This window comes from Myotis lucifugus, unplaced genomic scaffold, assembly GCF_000147115.1.
Source record: "Myotis lucifugus unplaced genomic scaffold, Myoluc2.0 scaffold_167, whole genome shotgun sequence".
Taxonomy (NCBI): domain Eukaryota; kingdom Metazoa; phylum Chordata; class Mammalia; order Chiroptera; family Vespertilionidae; genus Myotis; species Myotis lucifugus.
This window is the reverse complement of record NW_005871215.1, coordinates 1,199,383-1,215,678: the sequence shown is the minus strand read 5'-3', so window position 1 is coordinate 1,215,678 and position 16,296 is coordinate 1,199,383. Positions and strand designations below refer to the sequence as shown.

The 16,296-nt window shown below is 44.6% G+C and overlaps 2 protein-coding genes across 6 annotated transcripts in view; one reads left to right on the top strand and one right to left on the bottom strand.

Annotated features, from left to right (window-relative positions):
- CUNH12orf4 (chromosome unknown C12orf4 homolog) overlaps positions 1-8,262 on the bottom strand; it is a 50,501-nt gene extending 42,239 nt beyond the window's left edge. Inside the window, 2 exon segments of the mRNA XM_023759941.1 lie at positions 6,236-6,381; positions 8,068-8,262. Coding sequence (XP_023615709.1) covers positions 6,236-6,381; positions 8,068-8,245 — 324 coding nt within the window. The 5' untranslated portion in view covers positions 8,246-8,262.
- A 1,909-nt stretch (positions 8,263-10,171) lies between these two features.
- Positions 10,172-16,296, top strand: part of RAD51AP1 (RAD51 associated protein 1) — a 30,236-nt gene continuing 24,111 nt past the window's right edge. For all 5 annotated transcript variants that reach the window (XM_023759950.1, XM_023759952.1, XM_023759951.1 and 2 more), the window contains exons 1-2: positions 10,172-10,279; positions 15,529-15,578. In XM_023759950.1, coding sequence (XP_023615718.1) covers positions 10,263-10,279; positions 15,529-15,578 — 67 coding nt within the window. In that variant the 5' untranslated portion in view covers positions 10,172-10,262. The remainder of the gene's footprint in view (positions 10,280-15,528; positions 15,579-16,296) is intronic.

Below are 16,296 nucleotides of genomic sequence, written 5' to 3'. Positions count from 1 at the left end.
AGGGCTGCAGACAGGACCAGAGTGGGCACCCAGAGTCCCCTTTCACATGTGCTGCCACCAGTCACCCCTCTAGCCCCTGAGCAGGGGTCTGAGAATGTGCCAAGCATCCCACTGGCCTGGGCCAGGTGGGCCTGTATATAGGGTCCGTGTGCAATAGGGAGGGATGTCTTCTATTTTTTGCTGCCCCCTCCCCAATGCTGTCCCGGGCAAGGGGAGAAGGTATTTTTGAGACATGGCAGAGGCACCACAAATAAAAGTAGTGAAGTTGCCAAAAAAGAAGCGGGCTGGATGGCCAAGCCCCACCATAATAGGCCCACAGCCCTTCCCTGCAACTGCCTGCCCTTGATCGCACCCCCCCCACCCCAATAGGGGGCAGAGCCGGCCAGCCAATCTCCTGTAGCCCCTCACCCTGTCGGGCCCCACCCCAGATCAGCCCCCTCACCCCGATCAGGGGCAGGGCTGGCCAGCCAACCACCCATGGCTCCTCCCCCAAGCTGCTGGCCCCTGATTGGCACCCCCCCACCCCATTCGGGGGCGTGGCTGGCCAGCCCACTGACCATAGCCCCTCCCCATGGCCAACCCTGGCCCCAATCAGGCCAGCAGGAGGGGCATTTTGGGGGCGATCAGGCTGGCAGGGGAGGGGGCAGTTGGGGGCGATCAGGCCAGCAGTTGGGGGCAATCAGGCAGGCAGGTGAGTGGTTAGGAGCCAGTGGTCCCGAATTGCAAGAGGGATGTCTGACTGCCAGTGCGGGATCGAGCCTAAACCGGCAGTCTGACATCCCCCAAGGGGTCCCGGATTGGAGAGGGTGCAGGCTGGGCTGAGGGAACTCCCCCCCACCCCCGCATGGATTTCATGCACGGGGCCTCTAGTACATTTATAAGGATGACCTGGGGTCAACAAGAAGTTAGAACTGAATTTGATATACCATGCTTAAGAAAGCAGGGAAATGTGTACTACATTTAAAAAAGATTTTCATCAAAAGGTGGTTAAGGTAAGTTTCATGATTTAAGTACACCACATCTGAAATATCTAAAATGGAGCTCATTCCCTCATAACCCTAGGTGACTGGTATTCCTATAAACATTCTGTTAACTTACTTCTTTATTAATGCTCCTATTATTTGTCTCAGTGTTACTGAAAGACTGCTTACTCATATGTTGCAAAGATGCTTTAGCACTTCTCTGTCTCTTCTACTACTCTGTCCTGCCTGTACCATCAGAGTCTGCTGTTAATCATAATTTGATTCTTCTAATCTCCACAATGCTGCATCTTCTAATCTCTGCCAGCCCTTTTGCAATCTATTACAGAGTTTCCTTTTCTTTTTTAATTCCTTCCTTTTGGTCACTGATTCCCATCTTTCTTGAGCTTGTATTGAGCTGCTTGGCTTTTATAATTTTCATTGACAGTGAGAGTCCAAATATATCCAGTGGGTATGTCTATATCAATATTTGGGTCTTCTCAGTTATTTTCCTGATTGTCAATATTTCCTTTTTTACTGTTAGAAATAGCTTCTTTGCTTTTTCTTTCCTTACTTCTTTAAAGATGAACAAGCTACTATAGTTCTAAAATCCTGGCATTGCTAGAAATCTGAACTCCACAAAACAAAAAGTGCTATGTACCTACTAATTTTACATAGGGTAGAACAGAGTACTTGCTTCAATTGATACTAATGATTTTAATTCACTGTTAATCTGTACTCTTGTGATTAAATAAGTTAATCAGTATAAAGTGTTATTATTTTGTACATTGGTGTTACTATTATTGTTACTATTATTAGGATCACTAATCTGAAAGATGGTCAAATTCCTATTTTTAGAATGGCTAAAGCACACAAAAAAATAAGTAAAACCATAAATTTTGTAAATATGTTAATTATCCTATATAATAAAAGGGTAATATGCAAATTGACCCTAACAGCAGAACGACTGGGAATGACTGGTCACTATGACACACACTGACCACCAGGGGGCAGACGCTCAATGCAGGAGCTGCCCCCAGGTGGTCAGTGCACTCCCACAGGGGGAGCTCTGTTCAGCCACAAGCCAGGCTGATGGCTGCCAGCACAGCGGTGGTGGTGGGAGCCTCTCCCACCTCAGCAGTGCTAAGGATGTCCGACTGCAGCTTAGGCCTGCTCCCCGCTGGCAAGTGGACATCCCCCGAGGGCTGCCGGGCTGCCAGAGTGATGTCTGACTGCCAGCTTAGGCCCAATGCCCTGGGGAGCAGGCCTAAGCCAGCAGTGGTCATCCCCTGAGGGGTCCCAGACTGTGAGAGGGCACAGGCCGGGCTGAGGGACCCCCCTGAGTGCACAAGTTTTTGTGCACTGGGTCTCTAGCTTTTTATAATAAGATAAAAGCCCTAGCTGGTGTGTCTCAGTGGATGGAGTGTCAGCCTGCACTGAAGAGACAGAGGAGTGTTAAAGCATCTCTGCAACATATGAGTAAACAGACTTTCAGTAACACTGAGACAAATAATAGGAGCATTAAAAAAGATGTTAACAGAATGTTTATAGGAATACCAGTCATCTAGAGTTATGAGGGTATGAGCTCCGTTTTCTGTAAATGGATTTCCTAGATATTTCATGAAACTTACCTTAACCACCTTTTGATGATAATCTTTTTTAAATGTAGTACACATTTCCCTGCTTTCTTAAGCATGGTATATCAAATTCAGTTCTAACTTCTTGTTGACTGAAGGGTCCCAGGTTCAGTTTCAGTCAAGGGCACATGCCCAGGCTGTGGGCTCAGGAGGCAGCTGGTCAGTGATTCTCTCTCATCACTGATGTTTCTATCTCTCTCTCTCTCCCTCTCCCTTCCTCTCTGAATCAATAAAAAGTATATATTAAAAAAAAAAAGATAAGCAAGTAAGCATTTATTGACCTAGTATTCAGGAAGTTCTCTCTTTGGTTACATAAAATCAGGGAGAGGAGAGGTTTTGCTTCCAGATTTTATATCAAAATAAGAACACTCCTAGAGGAGAAACTGCTTTCTTCAGTCATTCTTTCTTGAACACTCCTTCTTCCCCCAACTTCTCTACATGTTCCCACACTGATCCCACTGACTGCACAGTGTTACAACAGTCTGTGGATTTCTTTGTATCTTCCTACTAGATTGTATGCTTCCTGGAGGGCAAAGACTTATCCTCAGCTCTACACCCAACCCATTTTAGAGGTATAAAAATATTGGTTGAATAAATTAAGTGAAATTGTTCTTTTAATACATCTTACAGATTTATTTCTTTTTATCAGCAGAAAGATTATGATTCTTTAAATTGTAATTGTCACAGATTTTTTTAATAAAATAATTATGTTTTTAGTATTTAAAATAATATATGAGCATAGTGTCATCTTTTTTAGGAAACCTTACTGGGCACAGAGCAATCTGCTTAGAATAACAAATATGACCCCATAAAATTGATCTCTTTCAAAGTCTCATAGACTGAGCTACTTAAAGTGGAATGTAAGTTAATAAGTATAAAGTGTTATTATAGCTTGCAATTCATTCATTATAGCTTGCAATTATTAAATTTGTTTGTTTACATATTCCTGTATCTGGCTCTCTAATTAAAATGTAAATTTCACTTGTGTCTGTCTCACTCACTATTTTACACCCAACACCTAGTAGAGTACCTTGCATATAAGAGATTCTGAATATACTGTATTCCATCAATTCTAAGATACACATTGTTTTATTATACAACTCTCAAAAATCAGTATATATTTTATATTTTATGGCATCTTGGCATTCTATCATAGTTTAAAAATAGAAGTGTTCTTAGTAGTAAATAAAATAATGGTATGTATTATGATCAATGGCATGTTAGACTTTATGGGGCATGGTTACAGTGTTTTGGCCAGGTCCAAGCCTTGGACTAATGAAAGAACAGGGTCCTCTCATTGCCACGTGCAAGTCCCAGCTGGAGGGCAGGGCCCTCCCAGCGCAATTATAGCCAACAGCTATAGTTGTAAGCTTGAAGCTTGAACCTAAACACGTAGCCCCACGTGCCTTGTGCTAGAGTTCAGGTGCATGTAGTTGAGTAGGGTTGAAACTCACGAGAATGCTGTAAACAACGTGATCACGCCCCTACTTTGCCTCGTGGCATCTGCTATAAAATAAAGACACGGCTTGTGGGCGCTGGCGCTGTCTCCTCATCAGGGAGCAGCATCCCACCAAGACCCAGCTTTCATTCTCTTATCTGTCTTTCCTTAATCCTTTCACCCTCCCCCCCCCCCCCACTCAGTTTACCTTTGGCCGCAACAAGACTTTATGAAATAAGATATATTATTTAAATGGAAAAATGATGACGTTATATAACTATCTAAAAACAGTTAGAAGGTAAGTAAGAGGACAAAAGTAAACCAGATGAAAATAAGCTACTACTGCTAGTTTAAGGTTGCCAGATAAAATACAAGTCATCCAGTTAAATTAGAATTTCAGATAAACATCAAATAATTTTTTACTATAAATATGTTCCACAGAATATGTGGGATATACTAATACTAAAATTATTAACTGTTTATCTGAAATTCTAATTTAACTAGTGTCCTGTATTATTAATTACTAATTCTGGCAACACTACGTTGGTTAGAGATACAAAGTAGTTTTTCATTTTATAAACGCATTACATAAAGTATTGAGTCTTAGGTACTTACCTTCATATAGAAAGGAAACAGTCAAGTATTAATATGCTAGTGGCCTGGGGCACGGATTCGTGCACATTGAAAGGAAATTAATTAGAAGAAATATTTTAATATAGCTATTCACCCTTTCTCTACAATAGAAGTGTCAACCAAATTCACGATCGACAATGACAGATCGAAACACACGCATGCGACTGGTGCCAGCAAGAGCTTTATAAGTATCACGTGTGTGCAAGTCAACTTAGCCTTTTATATATATAGAATAAACTTGCTTACTTAGACCTACTTTCTGATTTAGCTAAACTTTTTCCAGCCCAGTGAAGCACCCCAACTTCTCTTTCAGGTAATTGTCAGCAACACAGCAGTAAATATCAACATGAAGCAGATTATTATTGTAGACTAGAGGCCTGGTGCACAAAATTTGTGCACTGGGCAGGGGGAGAGGGTCCCGCAGCCTGGCCTGTGCCTTCTTGCAGTCCAGGACCCCTCAGTGGACATCACTCTTGCAGTTCAGAAGACCCTCACTCCTTACTGCCTGCCTCCTCACTGCTCCTTAGCAGTGCTGTGGAGGCGGGAGAGGCTCCCGCCACTGCTGCTGCGCCCACCAGCTGTTAGCCTGGCTTCTAGCTGAACGGCGCTCCCTCTGTGGGAGCGCACTGACCACCAGGGGGCAGCTCCTGCATTGAGTGTCTGCCCCCTGGTAGTCAGTGCACATCATAGCGACTGGTTGGACAAATGGACATTTAGCCTTTTACATATATAGATTACGCAGGGAGAACAAAGGGTAAAATATTTAACTGCAGCAGTATTTGACTATATTCTGCGCAGTGAGAAAACCTGAAGTCATTTTCAAGGTCCACCATTTCTTACTTATTTTCAGTCAGGTCAAGTTCCTAAACTTTCTAAATCTCCGTTTTCTGGCTAATGAAAAGAAAACGGGGGTTCCACTGAGTCTCCTATTTACCTACCCCAGGACTTCTGCAAGGATCAAATGAGATGAGGCATGGGAAAATGCTTCACAGACATTTGGTGAAAGTGTGAAATGTTTGCACCTAACTATAAAGCAAGTGGTGTTCCTGGGCTGAAGAAACTGCAAGGAGGCTAGTTCTCACTAGGGAGAGGAAACCAGGCGTTGCTATGTGACGTCATTACCAAGCGCCCACAGTGACCGTTTCCGGGCAGGGCTGGGCTGTGGGACGCATTTATCGCCATGGGGTCTCGGCAGCATTGGCTGCTATTTGGTGAGCTGTCGCTCTGGGGTGGTGGCAGGGCCCTTGTCCCACTTGGGGGAAGCCAAGTGTTGCTTTGTGGGCGCCAGGTCCGCAGAGCTGTTTCTCTGTTAGTGGCTAGTGTGCATCATGGCAGCTCCTGCGTTGAGCGTCTTCCCCCTGGAGGTCAGTGCGCGTTATAGTGATCAAACGGTCGGACACTTAGCATATTAGCCTTTTAAATATATAGATATTATATGTTATGGAATAAATTTTTGTAATTAGAGAAAAAAGAATTCTACACTTGTTTCAGTATTATCCTAGCAATTTAAAAATCCTCATCAAAGTCCAGAATATCCTTGAAATTTACAACCTGATCTATTTTCTTACCTCAGCGTAAGCTTTGGCCCATGTACTTGCCAGATGATGTAAATCTACTTCACCTGATTTCACAGCTTCCAGCGATGCTTCAGCCTCTCTATCATAATCTCTGAGGGATTCTCCTTCTATAAACTGGCTCAGAGCTTCTTTTAAGTCTATATCAGGGTCAAGAAATGCTATCATCAGCAAAATCCAGACAAAAACAGGAAACATTTTACCTAAGCATTCCAATGTCAAATTTTATTTTATCAAGTACAATGTCTAAATAAAATAAAATAAATGTAGGGGATCATTTATCTACTTCACAACCATTTTTCTTTTTTAAAAATATCTTTATTATTGAAAGTACTACAGGCCCAGGGCGCAGGCTGCTAGTAGCTCACACCACCGCGCCCTGCCCTGCCCCACCCCACCTGCCAAGAGAACCACTGCTCATGGGCGAGGGGAGGGGAGGAGGGACCGAGAGGTGCTCAATGCACCTCCTGGTGGTTGTTATGGTGTTACGACATTACGGCCATGGGCCTTTTATAATATAGATTACATGTCCCCTTTTTTCCCCCATCGATCCCCGCCAACCCCCTCCCCCCCCTCAGGCCCTCACCACCCCACTGTCTACGTCCCTGGGTTATGCATATATACATACAAGGTCTTTGCACAACCATTTTTCTTTACTATTACAGGTTACTACATGGACAATGGTCAAAATTCTTGACTCATGTATAACCTTGATACTAATTTGAAATGTTAATTTCTTAAGCCTGATGTTTCAGTTTGAAACTGAGTTGGTAAAATCACATACAGAAAAACTTCTACAGATTTCAAGGGTTTGAAGGTTGCTGTACTTATATGAAAAAATTTCCTATATATGCACTGTTACATTCTTTGAATTTGAAGAAATTAAATAATTAGTGTATTAAAACTGATGTAGTTCAGATGCTGTATAAATCCAATTTTAGAGACAATACTTAAAAAACAGATATAATGGAAAGAGCACTGGGATATAAGTTAGTATGCCTGTGTTCTGTCCACCACGTTACATTAGACCAGTGGCATGCATTATTAGAATGCCCTAGAGGGCTTACTGAAGTAGCTTGCTGCATGCTACCCCCAGAGTTTCTGATTCAGCAAGAATGGGGTGGGGCTCAAGAATATGCAATTCTAACAAGTTTCCAGGTGATGCTACTGCTCCTGATCGGGGAACAACTTTTGAGAACCACTGCCGTAGGCAAATATTTTAACCTTTTTATTTGCAGATTTCCTTACCTGTACAATGAAATAGTGCTAGAAAGTTTTCAGGTTCCCTAACTCTAACTTTCTATGATCCAACACATTCTCAATTAAATTTTTTTCTTCATCTGTGAGGTAGAACACAGGCTTTTAAAATGGTTTAATACAGATGACTTCATGGAATTAATTTAGGCAAGCAAAAATTATTCAACGATTTATATTCCTTCTCTTCCATGACATCTCAGGAACTGAGAACCAGATCATTAAAGGGGCAATGCATTTAGCAATATAATTCTATAATAACTGACAGCTGAAGTGCCTTATGAATTCATCCAACTAAGAGGTTAAAAGTTCTATTCCAGACTTGGTAACTAATTTTTCATTATATAATTTAATTTTTATACTAACCTGCCTTATCAACAACTACAAGTTATAGGAAAAAGCACTAAATAAAACAAAGGTCTGGGGAATCTTTTTATTCTTAAAAGCAGTTAACCACTTTATATTTTATGGTTCTTTCCAATGCTTCTTAGTTTTATGCTTTCTAATATGAAACTTTTAATGTCAGAGACTCTAGATAAACAACAAAATAGTATTAAAAAATCAGTCCTCACCTTTTTCTATAAAGCATGGCAAGCTGTGCAGCAGCATCAGGCGCCCATGTAAGTAACTGACATTCTCTTGAACAGGAAATTTGAGGGGCACCCTCAGTTCTAAGCACTGACTTCCTATTTTGAATTTATACACAAATTCCCTCTCTCTGCTACAGAATCTTTCTCTGTTTTTCTTCATCTTCTTTGGCAGGATATCTGTAGAACTAACAAAAAAGCAGCACGTTATAAGTTCATAAAAACATGCTATACCACATTGTCGCTCTACCACTTCTAAGAAAATGTTCCACTACTCAGAGATTTTATTTGTGTGACTCGAAGCCAATTATTCTAGTTTTTCCTACTTTTATCCTTGTGTTTTCATCTTTGTGGTGAAAATATAGTGCACCTTTTAAAAAGGAGGACAGTTTCTTTTAAGCTTTATTTAAGGAAAAATATGCCCATAGAGAACTTTGCATTCCTAGGCAGGATTCTCAAGAACAACAACAACAAAAAGAACAGGGAGAAAAGAGCAGAGAGGAGTCTGGGATAGTAGAATTGATGGAACAGTTGGTGAATACAAAATCAAAGAAACAGCACAGCCGGCTTGGTTCAGTGGTGGAGCGTCGACCTATGAACCAGGGGGTCAGTTAGATTCCCGGTCAAGGCACATGCCCAGGTTCCGGCCCCATCCTCCTGTGGGGCTTGCAGGAGGCAACCAACCAATGATTCTCTCTCATCATCGATGTTTCTATATCTCCCTCTCCCTTCCTCTCTGAAATCAATAAAAATATATTTTAAAAAATCAAAGAGACAGATCAGGGACCAAGAAGTGATCTTGGAGATCTTAGATGGTCTATGAGATCAGATTGGGGGTAGAGGGAAGGGAGATGGGTGTTGGAAAGATTTTCATGTGGGAAGAAGATATACAGAAAATAGAAAATAAAAAAGATCCCACAAGGCAAACTGGATGCTGTTCAAAAAGAAGAAAATCTAGTAAAACAGAGTAAGAATCAACATCCTGTAGAGGTTTGTCAGCCTCCTTCCTAGACGTACAGTCTCTAGGCTTTTCCTCACCACATCAGTTCTGACACTATTCTGGGACAAAACAGAATACGGCACAAATCACAGTAACCTTTCCAACAAGTAGATACCTTGCTGTCACCTGCTTAGAACACTTTTATAACATTCCATTAGCCTTGGGATAAAACTCAAACTCCTTAACCCAGTTACAGTGCCTCTGCTAATATCTCCAGGCTTCTTCCTCCCCAGCACCTGCTTCCCAAAGACACAAGTTTGCTGAATGCTCTTCCCAACCTTTCTGAATGCTTTTCCTTTACCTAGAACACTCGTACTGCTCTTCTTTCCTTGGCTAAATATTTTTAGTAAATAATAACCATTAGCTTTAGTTTCAATCGGTTCAACATTTAGACTTGTTTCGGCAGATGATTATTTAGTGCCCTCTCCCCACTTTTTCTTTTAAAAAAAAAAATAACGCAGGGGTGAAATAAGAAAAGGATTCCCGTGCAAACATGGGATGGGAGGGGGAGGGCAGGACCGAACTCCCGCCGTCCACAGCGGAGATTCTGAGGGCAGACTGCGGGGCCGCGCAGCTCCGGCCGACCGAGGGGGCACAGCCGCTCTATTAGGGGGTTTCATTCTGAAGGGGCATCCCTGCTCTCACCTCTGGACTCAGCTCCCCACGTTTCTAAGTCCGAAGGGTCCGCACTCCGGGGCCTGTCAAGAAGCCACGGCACCGGGAACGTCAGCGGACCCGCTGACTGGTATTTACAGCCAGCCAATCCGCTTCAGCCGATTCGCGCGCACCTGTCCCCTACCTGGCACCCCGTAGAAAATTCCCCGATCTAAGTGCCCCCGTGTTCCACCATGCACCAGTGTAGTCATTCAAAAACTGTGAGAAGGTGTATTTCTACCGCTATTGTGTATGTCAGAGTCCGCGCAAAAGCCACCGTCGTGGCGAAAGCGTAGCAGCCCAGCACCAACTCGGCTCCGGCGGACCGGAAGCGGAAGGGCCCGGGCAGGAGAAGGGGTGAGCACTCCGCTCAGGACGCCTGCGCTTGCGCAAGGATGGCCGGCGGTCATTGGAGGACTGGTGGCGGGGGGCGGCGAGCTCGGGTCCGGATTTGGGCGGGAATTGAAACCGCCTCTGCTGCCCGAAAGCGCTTGATAGCTGCAAGTATCCAGCCTGGAAGGGAGCCATGGTGCGGCCTGTGAGGTGAGGGTTCGGGACGTCCGGCGGGGATGGGGAGAAAGAGCAGGAAGACCCTGTAGACCCGAGGGCCCAGTAGAACGGAGGTAGCGACGGTGGATGGGATTGACAGTTACTGGAAAACTCCCCAGCCTCCCTGAGGGCACCGCCCCCTCTATCCCCCCACCCCCCATTCCTCAGAAGTACCCTCTCAGTTTCCGTCTCCTTGCCTCCCCGCGTAGCTGCTGCCCTTTTTTTTTACCCACCCCATTCAAGTAAGACCTTGTTGTGGTAGCATCAGATCAGCGCTTTGCATCTCACCGAGCTCCTGCTTATTTCATTTGTTCTTCACTGTCGTTGTTTGGTAACCCTGTTTCATCGGTTTAAACTAGGCGCAAAAGCCAATGAACCCAAGTCACAAAGCTAGAGAGCGGCAGGATAATCCTCACACCTCACGCACCCGGCTCCAGATCCTCTGTGCTTTCCCTTGTATAGTATTTGAAACGATTCCTCTCCTTACCAGGTGAGGGCTAGGGTCAGCCATTCATTAAGTAAAGCTACGGAATATATTTACCTCTATGCATAACTGTACTAGGTGCAGGAGGTGACATTCAAGGGGCGAGGTTAGGGGGCCAGAAATCAACAGGGATAGGTGAGAAAGAGTGAGGAGGAAAGCCTTAATTGCAATAGGGTAACTAGGCTGTGCCTCCCCGAGGAGATGTTAGAAGAACTGAGGCCTGGATGCAAGAAGGATGTAGCCAGTGAAAATCCGGGGCAAGCCAGGGAGCAGAGCCCAGGCCCTGAGCTTGGCCCGTGTGAGGGACAGAAGGAAGGAAGGCCACGAAAGCGCTAGTATCCCCAGCAGTGGGGAGAATAGTCGGGGTTCGGTCAGAGAACGAGGCAGGGACCAGAGCAGGCAGGCCCCGTAGGCTTTCGAAAGGAGTGTGGACTGTATTTTCCGTGCAGTGGGAAGCCAACAGTTTTAAGGAGAGGAGAGAAATCTAATGTTGGCTCTCCACAGTTGGCTGGTGGAGAATGAATGGGAGACCAGGTAACCAGAAGGGGAGCAGGAGGACCAGTTAGGAGGCTAGCGTAGCATTGAATACTGGTTTGGGTTAGGGTGTTATTATCCGTGGACAGGGACTGGGACAGATGCATTTGGGATGTATTCTGGAGGTACTGTTGCCAAAACTTGCTGAGGAAGTTGATGGGGAGGTAAGGGAAAAAGAATCATGGATGACTTTACAATATTTTTGGTCTGAACTACTGAATATCTTTGTGCTACTGAGGTGGGGAAGACTAAGAAAAGGAACAGGGTCAGGAAGTGTGGGGCTCAGGGGTTCTGTTTTGGCCCGGCCAGTGTGGCTCGGTGGGTGAGCATTGACCTATGAACCAGGAGGTCATGGTTCGATTCCCAGTTGGCGTTTATGCCCAGATTGTGAGCTGGATCCCCAGTGTGGGGCATGCAGGAGGCATCCGATTGATGATTCTCTCTCATTGATGTTTCTATCTCTCCCCCTTCCTCTCTGAAATCAATAGAAATATATATTTTTTAGAAAGAGTACTGTTTTCAACATGTTAAGTTTAACATCCAAGTAACAAAGATTTGCGGACTCCTTCAGGTCCCTGGGATGTTCCCAGGAGCTCCATGAGGTTAAAACTATTTTCATAATCACACTAAGCCATTACTTGCTGTTTTTTATTGCTCTGTCATTTGCACTGCCAATGGTGGTCAAAGGGCTGGTGCCTTAGCACAAATCAAGGCAATGGCACCAAACTGTGGGAGTAGTCATTGTATTCCTTACTGCTACACACTCAGAGTAAAAAATAAATAAAAAATAGAAAATGCCAGTTTCAATGAAGAGTGTGTTTGATGACGCAATAAGAATTACATCATTACTAGAGGCCCGGTGCACAGATTTGTGCACCGGTGGGGGGGTCCCTCGGCATGGCCTGCGGGGATCGGTCCGTGGCAAGTGGCTGGGGAGGAGCCCGAGCCTGGTGCTGCGCCACTCCCGCTCATCCCGGCCCAGCTGCACCTGCCGCAGGCTCGCGCCCAGTCAGTCCCAATCCAGAGAGACTCACACCACCGCAGTGGTGCTCGCCAGTGTAGCAGCGCTCCCACTGTGGGAGCTCACTGACCACCAGGGGGCAGCTCCTGTGTTGAATGTCTGTCCCCTGGTGGTCAGTGTGCATCATAGCAACCGGGTGGATGGTCGAACGGTCAACCAGTTGCTTAGGCTTTTATATATATAGGTGGCTCAACCGTTGAGCATACTTTTTAAAAATATTTTTTTATTGATTTCAGAGAGGAAGGGAGAGGGAGAAAGAGATAGAAACATCCATAATGAGAGAGAATCATTGATTGGCTGTCTCCTACACACCCCACACTGGGAATCAAGCCCACAGCCTGGGCATATGCCCTGATTGAGAATCTAACTATAACCTCCTGGTTCATAGGTCTAAGCCCAACCACTGAGCCACACCAGTCAGGCTGAGCATACTTTTTTTTAAGTGTTGATTTTATTTTACTACTAGATGCCTGGTGCATGAAATTTGTGCACTGGCAGTCGGGGGGCTCCCTCAGCCTGACCTGTGCCCTCTCACAGTCCGGGATCTCTTGCTCCTTACTGCCCGCCTGCTTGCTGCTCCCTACCGCTCAGCTCGCTGCTCCTTAGTGCTGCCGCAGAGGCTCCAGCCACCGCCGCTGCACTTGCCAGCTGTGAGCTTGGCTTCTGGCTGAGCAGCGCTCCCCCTGTGGGAGCACACTAATGGTCCTACTTTGAGCATCTGCCCCCTGGTGGTCAGTTCATAGCGACCAGTCATTCCACTGTATGGTCAATTTGCATATTAGGGTTTTATTATATAGGATAGGATATTGAATGTGAACTGTAAATGAAAAATAAAATTTAAAAAAGAACCAAATAAAATTTTAGATATGAAAAATTTTTAATATATATATATATTTTTTTAATTCTTACCTGAGGATTTTTTAAAAATTGATTTTTAGAGAAACATCCATGTGACAGAGAAATACCAGTAGGCTGCCTCTGAACCTGCTGACCCACCAGGATCTAACCTAAACCTAAGTATGTGCCCTAACCTAGAATCCAACAGGAAATCCTTTGGTGTACAGGTTGAGACTCCAACCAATTGAGCCACCTGGCCAGGGCAGATCTGAAAAAAAATTTTTAATGTGCCTCCTGTCCCTGGTCGGTGTGGATCAGTAGTTAGAGTGTCCTTCCACGCACCAAAAGGGTCATGGGATTGATTCCAGGTGGGGGCACATACACAGGTTGTGGGTTCCATCCCTGTTGGTTTGCTTGGGCAACTGATTGATGTTTCTTTTTCTCTTTCCCTCTCCCTTCCTCTCTCTCTAGAATCAATGAAAAAAAAACATATCCTTAGAGGAGGACTTAAAAAGAAAAAAAATGCTGCTTTGGTTCAGTGGATAGTACTTCTGCAGGCGAACTGAAGGGTACCGGGTTGGATTCTGATCAAGGGCACGTACCTGGGTTACAGGCTCAATCTGGGGCCCTGGTGGGGGATTCAGCAAGAAGCAATCAATTGATGTCTCTCACATTAGTTTCTGTCTTTCTCCCTCCCTTCTACTCTGTAAAAAAAAAAAAATCATTGCAAAAATGTCCTCAGGTGAGGATTAACCAAAACAAACAAACAAACAAACAAACACCCATCCCCAGTGTGATTACCCCAGTGTGATTACCCCAGTGTGATTATTGAAGGAGCATATGAAGTTTTTGTTGAATGAATGGGAAGGGATGGGACTTCACTTTCTAACTGTTTTAGCAACTCTCCAAGCCAGAGGGTTTATTTTTTTAATTTTTATTGATTATTTTAGAGAGAGGAAGGGAGCGAGAGAAACACCAGTGTGTTGTTCCACTTATTATGCTCTCTTTGGTTTCTTCTTGTCTGTGCCCTGACCAGTATCCAACCTGCAACCTTGCTGTATCAGGAGGAGGTTCTAACCCACTGTGCTGCGGGCTGCCTGTCAGGGCCCCTCAACAAAACCCCTCTGGCTGCCCTGGCCCCTGCTATGGGTCGGAGCTCCTCTGCCACAGCAAAGGTTTGGGTTGCATTCTGTCAGGGCACCTACTTAGGTTTCGGGTTTGATCCCTAGTTGGGGCTGACTGCTGCTCGGGAAGTGACCAAGAACTGTTGAGGTCCGTGTGCTCTAGTCATTCAGCAGGGAGCTGGGGTTCCATTGCCGACATGGCCGACTCTGATCCCCACTACCCCCGGTCGTCCATCGAGGATGACTTCAACTATGGCAGTTGTGTGGCCTCCGCCAGCCTACACATCCGCATGGGAAGGTCGCTTTCTCCGCGACTCGCCAGGCCTGGCTGCTGAGCAGTCACCCCAGGAGGCGGATTTCCGGGTTCCCAGGGAGAACACCCTCTGCACCGGACTCCCAGGGAAAGCGGGGTCCCGGAGGGAAAGCACTTTGCTCCGCCTCCCCTTGGGGCTCCCGGGCCAGAGCGCCTGTCCTGTGCAGGGCTTGGAGGGGAGAGCCGCCCCAGGGAGGCCTCCTAGCTGGGTGCTGAGAAAACGAAACTGGAGCCCTTCCTCCTTGAACCCTGTTGTCTTCAGTGTAGAAAGGGGACAGATGAAAGCCTCAGCAGCCATGCTGGGGGCATCTTTCAATGAAGATGTGTGTTTTTTTTCGGTGAAAATAAGTTTATTGTGTAATCAGTATTGTGATTTATTGTGTAATCGTTGTGATTACACAATAACCTTCATTGAGTTATCTGCTGGGATGTTTGTACTTTAGGGCATGTGAACACATTTTATTTTATTTGACGCAGCCTCATGTCCCCCTGCCTCGAGTGGCACGCAGCCACACCCACCCGTTCCTGCAGGTTATTACCCATGAGGGTGCCTGGCTAATTTGCATATTCCCCTATTATTATGCAGGATTATTCAATCTCAGAATTTCTATATTCAGCTCTCAAATTCTTTAATTCTAAAGAGTAGGAGAGTAACAAGAATATTCTTCATTTTAACATTCTGTATGAAGAAATTAGAAGTACGCGAAGAACACTTCTACAGTTGTCTTAAGGAAAACCACTTGTAAGATTGAGTTGTGAGCTGAATTAGTCTCTTTTTCATAGAAAACTGTTTTTACTTAAAAGAGCAACTGACATACTAGGTCATTCACACTTGGGAATTTGGCAGAGGACCATTTCATTTAGTGCCTAGAGGAAGGAAATTATTTTTTTCACATTTGTGTAAATGAAAAATTTCTGTGTTGGTTATAGGAATAAGAAGCCAGTCAATTACTCACAGTTTGAGAACTCCGAAAGCGATGGTATGTAGAGATTCTTATTTTGTTTAAAGTTTTGGAAATTTATTTCCTCAGAAATATATTGCATATGAGGTAGGTCTGGAAAAGTAATTTTCTAAGCATGTGGGATAATTATGCTGATAATTACATTGATGAGAATTATATAGGTAAGTGATAAATGAGAGGGCCAGGTAAAGTAGTTCTTTAGGTCAAAACTACTGCAAGTGCCTGTTTCTCAAAGTGAGGTTTGACTCTTCACTTTGGAGGAGAGACTGCTTTTTTTTTTTTTCACTGCATTTTTGTTGTTGTTGTTGTTTTTTGACACAAATGGGTTACAGAATATGAAGGGAAATTCCCATTAATTGTACAATAAAACAAGACCTTGAAGAAAGGTTAGGCTTAAGCTATACCCTGTTTATTTATCTCTCCTATTAAGGGAATTTTAGTCAAAACACAGACACAGACAACAGTGAACAGTGTGGTGATAGCCAGAGGGGAAGAGGGGTGGGGGCTAGGTGGAAGTGGGTAAAGTGGGGGGAAATGGGGACGGGAAGAAACTGCTTGGGGCAATGGGCACATGATGCAGTGTGCAGGTGATGTTTTATTGAGCTATCCATTTAAAACCTGTATGATTTTGTGAACCAGTGTCATCCCAATAAATTTAATTAATAAAAAGTGTTTGATAAATATGGGGTTAGACTACATTATACTTTGAAGCAGGTTTTGTATTTCTCAGACCATA